The following is a 9475-nucleotide window of genomic DNA, read 5'->3' on the forward strand; positions in this document are numbered from 1 at the left end:
CTCGGCCCAGCAGGCTGAGCTGCCCCCCCCCCCGCCCGAGTTCTGTCCTGACAGAGAGGAGAAAACCTTGAGCTCCACTGTGATTTGGGGGTTTACATTCTATGCAGCCAAACTGATTCAAGGCGACTTCAAGCTGAGGTGGCATAGCCATAGTTAGGGAGCAGGTGGGGGGAGCAGGGGGAGAACCCGGGCAGGGTGGTGTCCCTCATCGAGAGTCAGATCCGGAGCAGGGCCAGGAAGCCAAGTGCCCAGGTGGCCCAGGGAGGCTAAGAGAGGCTGCTGTTGTGGGCAGTGAGTGGTCTCTAAATCAACAAACTGACGGGTGGCATTGGGGGAGGAGCAGGGGGCCGGGTGGCATTGGGGGAGGAACAGGGGGCCGGGGACTGCACAAGGGCATCTTCGATTCGTCAATGGGGCACTCACAGCTGGAGGGCAGGGGCAGGCATGGGCTCCCTTTAGCTGGGAAGCCTCTAGAAATGGAGCCAAGGGAAGGCTTACACTAAGAAGTAGAGGCAAGAGGACTGGGTGGGCAGGTCTGCAGGTCACAGGGGACACGCACAGGGAGAACGAAGGAGGGAAGCATTGTCCAAGGCCTCTGAGACCCAGACGTGGACATGAGGCTTAACTTGCTGTCCTACCTGCGTGAGGAACAAGGCCCAGGAAGGTCAATGCAGGAAGTGAATCCAGAGAGCTAAATGGTGTGTGTGTGTGTGTGTGTGTGTGTGTGTTGAGTCTGAATCTAGGAATGGAGGTCTATGGACCTGGCTGTGTTGCTGTGCACGCTGGGGAGTGTGTATGGGTGTATTGTGCTGTGTTTTAGTGAGTGTGTATGGGTGTATTGGGCTGCTGTGTGTGTTAGGGAGTGTGGATCGAGGCTGTGCGTTGCACTGTGTGTTTAGGGATGTGTGCTGGGGAGTGTTGGGGTAGGTAAGTTGTGAGCTGGGGTGTTGGGATGTGTGTAATGGGGGTGTGTTTGGGGGTGTATGTTGCACAATGTATATATTAGTGTGTGTGTGTCAAGGCATCTGCCGTGTTTTGTGTGTTTGGGGTACATGTCTCAGGGTATGTATGTTGGGGTACGTATTGGGATGTGTATATAGATATAGGACTGGGGCACCAAAACACAGGCACGTGTTTTGTCTGGCTTTAGAGATAGGCCCTAGCCCCACCCATGAGTCCCTTGGGCTGCAGAGCTGTGACTTGCTGTTCAAGCAGTCCCTGAAGCCACAGAGAGCAAAGGCTTCCTGAATCCCCTAGGATGACTTTCCCCAGGTTAGTGTGGAAGACCTGGCCTGCAGGAGGACAGCAGAGGGCAGAGGAGGGAGTCTTTTCCTCTGTCACAGCTTCCAAAGGGTCAGCTGAGCCAAGGCAGGTGACCCTCCCAGAATCACACGTGAGCATCCGTCCCCAGACTTGCAGGCAGCTTGCCTTTCCACTCTGCAAAACCCAGGTGAGCCTGGGGCTGTTTCCTCAAGTAGCTGCCTGTCCCCAGCCTGCCTGGGGTTCCAGACGGTGAGGCTTCTCGTGTGGCCCAGTGGGAGGGATCCTGTCATCAGCAATGGCCCCTCTATTCCCTGTCACTTCCCCCAGTCTTTGCGAGTGATTCCCGCTGTCAAGGAGGAAGTTCACATTCTTCATGCTGTCCAAGAGGCCTCAACAATGATCCAGCCGCAGAGGCCTCTCCGGCTCTGGATAAAGAGTGTCCTTCCTCACCCCACCACCTGCTGGCTCGCTATCTTCTCCAGCCACTGAGAGAGTCACTTCTAGGGACCCCCAGCTGGCCCTGGCTTCCCTGGGACAATGGATTTCCCCGGATGGGAGACTTCCGGTGGTGATAAAAGCAGGATGGTCAGGACACATGGGTCATGCTACGGCTTCCTGGCTTCCTGCGCTGGCAGGTCTCACTCCCCTGCACCTTGAGGGCCAGGAACATGCTCTCCTCTGTCCGACCCTGGCTCAAGCATCTGCCACCCTATCCAGCTCCTACCTCCCTTAAAACCCAAGAGCCTACGAGTCCCCCTGTGCCTTCCCAGGGCTCCAGCACAGCCTGCTGGTACTGCAGACCAGCTGGAGTCTCTGTCTTGAGGCCTTGGGCTTTCAGTAGCGAGGAGCAATACTGCCATGACATTCCTGTGGTTGGCAGAGACCTGGCAGGTCATGAGTAGGTCCTGGGTGCCGGCTGAGCTATTTTCTACTCTTTCCTTTTTTTTTTTTTTTCAACTAGGGGTTAAACCAGGGGTGCTCTACCACTGAGCTACACCCCCAGCCCTTTTTATTTATTTATTTTTTTTATTTTGAGAAAGGGTCTCACTAAGTTGCCCAGGCTGGCCTTGAACTTGATCCTCCTGCCTCAGCCTCCCAAGTTGCTGGGGTTACTAGTGGTAAAATGTGATAAAACGTGCCTGGGATCAATCCCTGGTACCAAAAAATAAGAGGGAGGAGAAGGAAGAGGAGGAGGAGGAGGAGGAAGGGAAGACGGGGTAGAAGAGGGGAAGGAGAAAGACAGATAGTCACAGAGACCTGCAAGAAGCGCTTCAGGTGGAACTAAGTGATTCCAAGGAACATAAGAAAAGCCAGTGTGGTGGGACACGGTGGTAAATCAAAAACCGGGTGGTGGAAATAGACAGGAGATGTGGGGAAAGGATCAGCAATGCACTTTGTAAGTTGTGTTCCTTAGGATCAGACTTGGCCTCAATCGGAAACTAACCCAAGATATTTCCTAAAGAGAAGAAGCTCAGTGTTAGTGAGTCCACACTGGGTAAGACGGTGGCTCCATGTCATTCAGGATCCCTACGCCTTCGGCCTTTCTTATGAAGTTCCCATCATCAAGTTTGCTTCACGATCGCAAAATGGTCACTGGAAGCACCATCTGTCCTATCTCCATTTCAAGCAGTAGAAAGGCAAAAACATAGAGGAGCAGAATTTTGCACCCGCTTAGTCGAACTAGTTCCCTTAAAAGGACACTCCCCAAAGCCCCATTTCAAGATTCATACAGACATTTAGCTGGGTGCACAAGAGTTCACTCAGAAAGTAAAAACCACTGAATAAGTATTGAACAGAGCCTGAGCTTTGTCCTCCAGGCTGTAGGAAGGTGTGCGAGGGTCTTGGCAGGGGTTGCTGTGATTTGATTTAGACAGTGAGGTCACTCTGGCAGCAGGTGGAGAAGGAGCGGTAGCCAGGCAGGAGTTGAAGCCGGGAGATGAGCTGAGCACCGTAGCAATTATCCAGTGAGAGACGAGGGGCCTTGGCTAGCCCATCAGAGCCAGGTGATGAGCAGTGTCTGGATATGGCTTCTGGTTGGGGCTGGTACTGACAGAACCTGCTGATGATAGACCAGGGGTGGGCATGAGAGGAAGAGAGTAGAAAGAGGATGAATCCCAGGTGACAGGGCTAAGCAAACAAGATGTGAGGACCTTCATGGGGCTGGGAGAGATAGAAAGAGGAGCAGGGACCCATCAAGTGTCTTTCCAAATATACTGATTTCCAAGGCCCATTAGGAGACTTAGATGGGAGGGACGAGGGCCGGGGGCCAGGTACTGCAGGCATCAAGTATGGGGAGAACGAAGAATCCACCCAGATCTGACCACAGAGGGGTGGAGGGCTTCCTCTCAGTTGAGGAAGACTTGGGAAGCAGAGCAGGAGAACAACGGACCAGCCAGGAGACTCCCCAGGAGTGTCGTTATGGAGGAACAGAGAAATGGGAGCCGGAGGAGACGTGAGGCCAGGGGGGGTCCCCATCTGTCACAGTCAAAAGAGAGTGACACGTCTCCAGCCCTGCTCTGCAGATCCCCTGAGCCAGTGGGTGCAAAACAGGTTTAGGCACAGAGGACCAGGCCCTCACAGTGGGACTCAAGGGTGTCTGTCCTTACCCGGGGACCTTGGGGGGCACTTCAGTGACAAGCAGAGCTGGACTGAGTCCCTACTTAGCACAGATCCCTGTGCTGGGGACAGTTCCCTGCTTCACCTGCTTGCTCACCATCCAAGAGTGAAGAACGTCCACCTGACTTACCTGAAGCCACATCTGAATTCAAGGGGATCTGTCCCTCTGAATGGGGCCTACACAGGTGCTGGCAGCTGCACTTTATCCTCCACAGACTTCCCTGGGCCTCTGTCCACCTTCCCCTAGGGGCTGCCTGGCTTCCTCTCTCTGGACATTCAAGGAGGAAAGGGGTGAAGCTAGGATGGTTGGGGTTTTATTTTGCCTTAAGCTCTTTGTAGAAGTTCCCCTGATACGGGCAGGAGCAGGGAGAATATAATTGCCCCCATGGCCATCCTCAGGTGGACTGGGAGGGTGGTCACTTGGCCCCAGAATCAGTTCTGCCAACTGCCCACAGCAGTTTCTCACACTCTGCTATTGTCAAACAAGATTGGCTCATGGGTCCACACGTCTTGAATCAAGATGCTCATTTTTCAATGCAATAAAGTGGAACAGGATAGAAAACAACATATAATCACACATAGATGGTCTTTCAGACACTGGTGTTTGGGTGACATCTGCGTCTGTGTTTATGTGTGCGTGAGTGTGGGTTCTAGGAGGCCATGTCCAGTGGATTTGTTGGGTGAGTTCACAGTCAAAAGAGAGTGACAGCTGGTGGCCTCCCATCTCCGTCTCCCTCTTGCCTCCCCAGCCCCAGTGTGGTGCCCTGATGGAGCAGCTGGGCAGGAGGCCACCCCTCATGGCTGCGGTGGCTGTTCTGCCCAGGTGGGCATCTGGTATTATAGATGGACAAATTGACAGGGAAGCCTATGCACCCAGCTGAGGTTCCCTCAGACCTGCATTTCTTTGGATGCAGTTGGATGCAACTGGGTGATTTCGTGCCGGGGCACCGCTCCTGCTGGGTGGGCTACAGCCACGTGGAAGCCCAAAGCCACTGAGGGACCAGTGACTCTGAGCCCAGCTGCACACCAGCAGCACCAGCGGGCTTTATAAACCACTGCCACCAGCCACTCTTGAAGATTCCCACGGTCTCAGGAAGGGATGCTGCTGGGTGCCGCGAGGGGATCAAATCTCCCAGGTGACAGAGGGCTGGTGGAGCTCCCCCTCATGGAGCTGGGGTGCTGGAGCCGCTGCATGGGGACAAGTGTGCCTGGTGGCTTCAGTGTCCTGAGCAGCAGAGCCCAGGCTGTGGCAGTGTCATAGCAGGCTGAATCCTGGGGAAGTCAGGCCCATGTGCTGGCCCGTGAGCAAAACACCCTGACATCTCCATTCTGCACAGGGGCAGCTGGGTGTCCTCCCGCCTTCGGCCACCTCCCGACACTCTTTGGCCACCACACCCGTTTGGGAATGGCTTCATCTTGCAGGCCTGCAGGTGGCACACGCTCTTCTCCACCCCGCTCCTCCCCGCCAGTCCTGCCCTGCCTTCCCTTCTCAGGCCTGCCTGGGTCCCTCTCCCTAACCCTGAGGGGAGGAAGGGGGTGTCCAACGACAGTTGGGGCACGAGTTGGCTTTATTGTAAGCTGCTGGTGGGAATCTCCAAGCACACCTAAGAAGAGCACAAGGAGCCTCCCTTCCGTGCACCGCCAAGGACCTTCGGGGGTGGGCCCCACTTGCCCACATGCTCAAGTTCCAACCGAGGGGGACCAGTGACCCAGTGTTGTCCCCGTGTGTCCTCCCAGGATCAGGCTCAGAAGAGACAATCAGAAGCCCCCAGGGAATGCTCTCCAACACCAGGAACTCTTGTCTGGAGACCTGGGCTCAGGCATGAACAAGAGCCTCCCGTGGGCCTGGCAGCCGTGACCCCAGGCCCTTCCCCTACACTCCTCCTCTAAGGAGAAAAACTGAGATTGCGGAGTTTCCGTGAAAAGATCCAAGAAGGCTTCAGAGAAGCCACCGTCCTGTCCGGATTCCCACATCCTTACTGGGTTGGGGGCTTGGGGACCCGCTGGACATCTAGCTGGTGGATAACACATTGGCCAACCAGCCTAGAAAATATAAAAATTGCCTCCCAAATCCATCAGCACCAAGGTCACCACCTTTGCTGTGAGATGAAAACTTCATCTGAAGTGTCTTTTTTTTTTTTTTTTTTTTTTTTTAAGGAGGAAAAAGAGAACAGGCAAAATGGTTCATTTCAAACTTCAGTGGCTCTGTCAGGGTTTTGCTCAATCCCTGGCTAACGGCTAAACCATCTGAACTCCAAACCAAAATAAATACACCTCTGAAGTTAAACAATGTTCTTACATTCAGGCTGATGTAATGGTTCCAAACCATGAGAAAATACTACTCCCGCATAATGGGTTCCTCTGTTTAGCCAGAGGAAAGGCCGGGCGTTGGCGTGGTGTCAACTGGAATTTGGCGTTTTCTATCATTATTAAGCTGGGTGTGTGTGTACGTGTGTGTGTAACCTCATTAACAATGTCTCCGTCATTGTGGTGTGAAAGTGTAGAGATAGGTATTAAATATAATTGAGGGGTACAGAGCAGGTCTCGTGGACCAACCCAAAGCAGAGGTCCAGAACAAGCAGCCCCTGCCCACCCCCACCCTCAAGCCCTTCCCCCACTTGGCTTTCCACAGGGTGATAGGAGGACACCAGTGGCCCTCCAAAAGTGTGCTGTGCAGGGGTAAAGAGAGGTCCCACAGCCCCAAGGATGCTCACCTGGGAGACAACTCCCAAATCAAAGTCGGAAGTCGTACCTGACCCAAGGACATGTCCTGGGCACCCTGCAGACAGACAAGCTGACTCCGGCAGCTGAGCTGAGCTAGCAGGACTAGTGTCCATGACGAATGTCCTCTTGATGGACACTGTTTGCACCAATGGCTCAGATCTGCACGGGACCCCCAAACTCACCCCGGCCATGTCCCTGGCCTGAGGCCTTGGTCTTTGGGCTCTAGCAGCCTTGAGCCCTTCCCCAGGGCCAGGCCAGGCAGAGAGTGCATGGAAGGCATGTCCTCCTGCCTGACCTTCTCCAGGTCAGAGGCTGCCATTGAGAAAACTCGAGATAAAGAGCTATAGGACATTCCTTCAAGTTCACAGTCGGAAATTTGCCAACCACAGCAACCTGAGCCCTTCTGATTCCAGGTTCTGCAGATTTGGTGGTGGGGGTGGGGGGTTAGTATCATTCTTCAACACCAACCGCCAAACCCGGGGGCGGGGGGGGGACTCAGAGCTAGCCTCTGCCCAGGCCCCTGGGACTCTCCATCAAATCAGGCCAAGACGTGGGTGGGGACAAATATTGATTGCATCATCTCTCATTGAATTCTTACCACAAAAATATCATTAAGCCCTTTTGCAGATAAGGAGACAGGCTCAGAGAGGTTAGGACCTGGCCCAGCGTTTCATGTGTGGAGTCTGGCCGAGTTACAGGCCTCAGTATACTACGGTTTCAGTATGGGGAGGGTCCCCCCACAGGTACACATGTTGAGGGTGTGGCCCCCGGGGTGGAGCTATGGGAAGGTGGTACAGACTTTAAAGGTGGGGCCTAGTGGGTTGTCCTTAGATCACTGGGGACATGCATGGAAGGGGACTGGATTGTGGGACTCTACTCATCCTGTCTTGAATTAACATGTCTCTTCTCTCTCTCTCTCTCTCTCTCTCTCTCTCTCTCTCTCTCTCTCTCTTTCTTCCCGGCTTCAGATATGACTACTTGCTCTGACATGTACCCTTGTCATTGCCATACAGCACCCTTGCCAAAGCCCCAAACCAATGAGGCTGCCTGATCTTGGGCTTAAACCACTAAAACTGTGAGCTAAATAAACCTTTCCTCTTTATTAGTTAGTTTCCTCATGTATTTTGTTATAGTAACACAAAGCTGACTGATAAAGGAAGCCACAACAAAGTACCACAGATGGGGTAGGTTAACCAGCAGAAGTTTATTTTAGCACAGTTCTGGAGGCTGGAAGTCCAATGTCAAGGTGTCCACAAGGCTGGTTCCTCCTGGCCTCTTTGGTTTGCACATGGTTGTCTTCTCCCTGTGTCCTCACATGGTCTTGTGTGTATGCGTGTGTCCTAATCTCCTCTCCTTATAAGGATTAAAGCCCACCTTGATCATCTCTCTAAGTACAGTCACATGACGAGGTTCAGGAACTCAGGCTTTAATGTGTGGATTTTGAGGGGACACAACTCAGGGGTGCTGGCAGGGTTAAGGGCAGAGGTGCTTAGAGCAGGGTGTAGCCCCTGGCAGCCTTGCTCACATCAGCGCGGGATGGTGGACAGCTGGCTCTAGATTTTCACTGAGTGGTTGCAGCAGGTCAGGCTAAGGCTAGTGTGAGAAGACCCTTTGCCACTGGGCAAAGTGACAGGGAGAGGACAGTAGGATAAGGAGATGCTACTCACAACGGTCTCTGGAATCATCCAGAATGCCAAGAGCCTGCAAGAGAGGCTTTGCAAATACAGTGCCCCCCCCATTCATGAGTTTGCTCTCTGTGCTTCCTGTTAGCTGTGGTGAATAGGAAGGAGGAGCGCAGAACAATAAGATATATTGAGAGAGAGAGAGAGAGAGAGAGAGAGGGGCCACATTCACATAACTTTCACCACAACATATCACTGTAATTGTTCTGCTTTATTAGTAGTCATTGTTAATCCTTTCTGTGCCCAGTAAATTAAACTTTGTCATAGGAATGTGTCGGTACCCATGGTGTTCATTACTACCCAGGGCTGCAGGCATCTGCTGGGGTCCTGGGACCCCCATGGGTGAGGGGGGAACCTCTCTACGTTCAAATCCTATCTGCCCGTGGGTGGCTCAGACTTCACGGCCCCTCTGGTGTCCTGCAAGCTGGGTCTGGAACCGTCCTCAGCAGCCGAAGGAATTGGACATACTCAGTAGTACTTCCCCCCAGCCCACGGCAGAGCACGGGCCCTGGCTCAACGGGAACTTGCTGAGTGGCTGATGACACAGACGCACGTTTGACTGAGCCTGTCCTCCTCCCCTGCCCTCAGCGTATTCCTGCTAAATCTTCATTTTTTTTTCTGGAACAAAAAGAGCTTGGTAGAATTCTGGACCAGACTCACCATCCACCAGAGGGAGGGGCAGTCTGAGCTGGGGCTGCCCAGGGTGCCAGCCAGCTCAGAGAGGGGTGGCCCAACGGTCCCTTACCTCCACACTCTCTGGGTTGCTGGCCCATTGGGCCCTGCCTCAAGAATGGCAGACAGGCAACTGCCCACCATGTCAAGAGGTGAGTATTCAAAACCCCTTTGGGGACAAGCAGCAGCAAGATTCGAAGCAACACATAGGTCAAGGGCTTGTTAAATGCTGGAACAAGTCCCCCAGGGCGCACCTCTGACTTCTAACCAACAGACTCGATTCCTAGCTGTCGGCTGAGCTGGGGTGTGGTCTCACCTAGAGGCAGGAGGGGAAACCACATGACCTCTTTGGGTCCCTTCCTGCTCTGGGATGTCAGGCAGACATTAACGTCTGAGGAGTGACAGTAGCTGAGAGATCCCAATGGCCTGGAGCCAGCAGTAACAGGGTGGCCCAGTCTGGGCAACCCACCTGGAGCTAACCGACGGGTAGAGTAGCAGATAGCAACTCGTCTGGCAGC

The 9475-nt window shown here is 53.7% G+C and overlaps 1 protein-coding gene across 1 annotated transcript in view; it reads right to left on the bottom strand.

The window, feature by feature from the left end:
* Inhbb (inhibin subunit beta B) overlaps positions 1-9058 on the bottom strand; it is a 21500-nt gene extending 12442 nt beyond the window's left edge. The window contains exons 1-2 of the mRNA XM_015501677.2: positions 9031-9058; positions 7743-7750 (exon numbers count right to left, since the gene is read on the bottom strand). Coding sequence (XP_015357163.2) covers positions 7743-7750; positions 9031-9058 — 36 coding nt within the window. The remainder of the gene's footprint in view (positions 1-7742; positions 7751-9030) is intronic.
* Between the last annotated feature and the right edge of the window lie 417 nt (positions 9059-9475).

The sequence above is a fragment of the Marmota marmota genome, unplaced genomic scaffold, assembly GCF_001458135.2.
Source record: "Marmota marmota marmota unplaced genomic scaffold, marMar, whole genome shotgun sequence".
In the NCBI taxonomy this organism is placed as follows: Eukaryota; Metazoa; Chordata; class Mammalia; order Rodentia; family Sciuridae; genus Marmota; species Marmota marmota.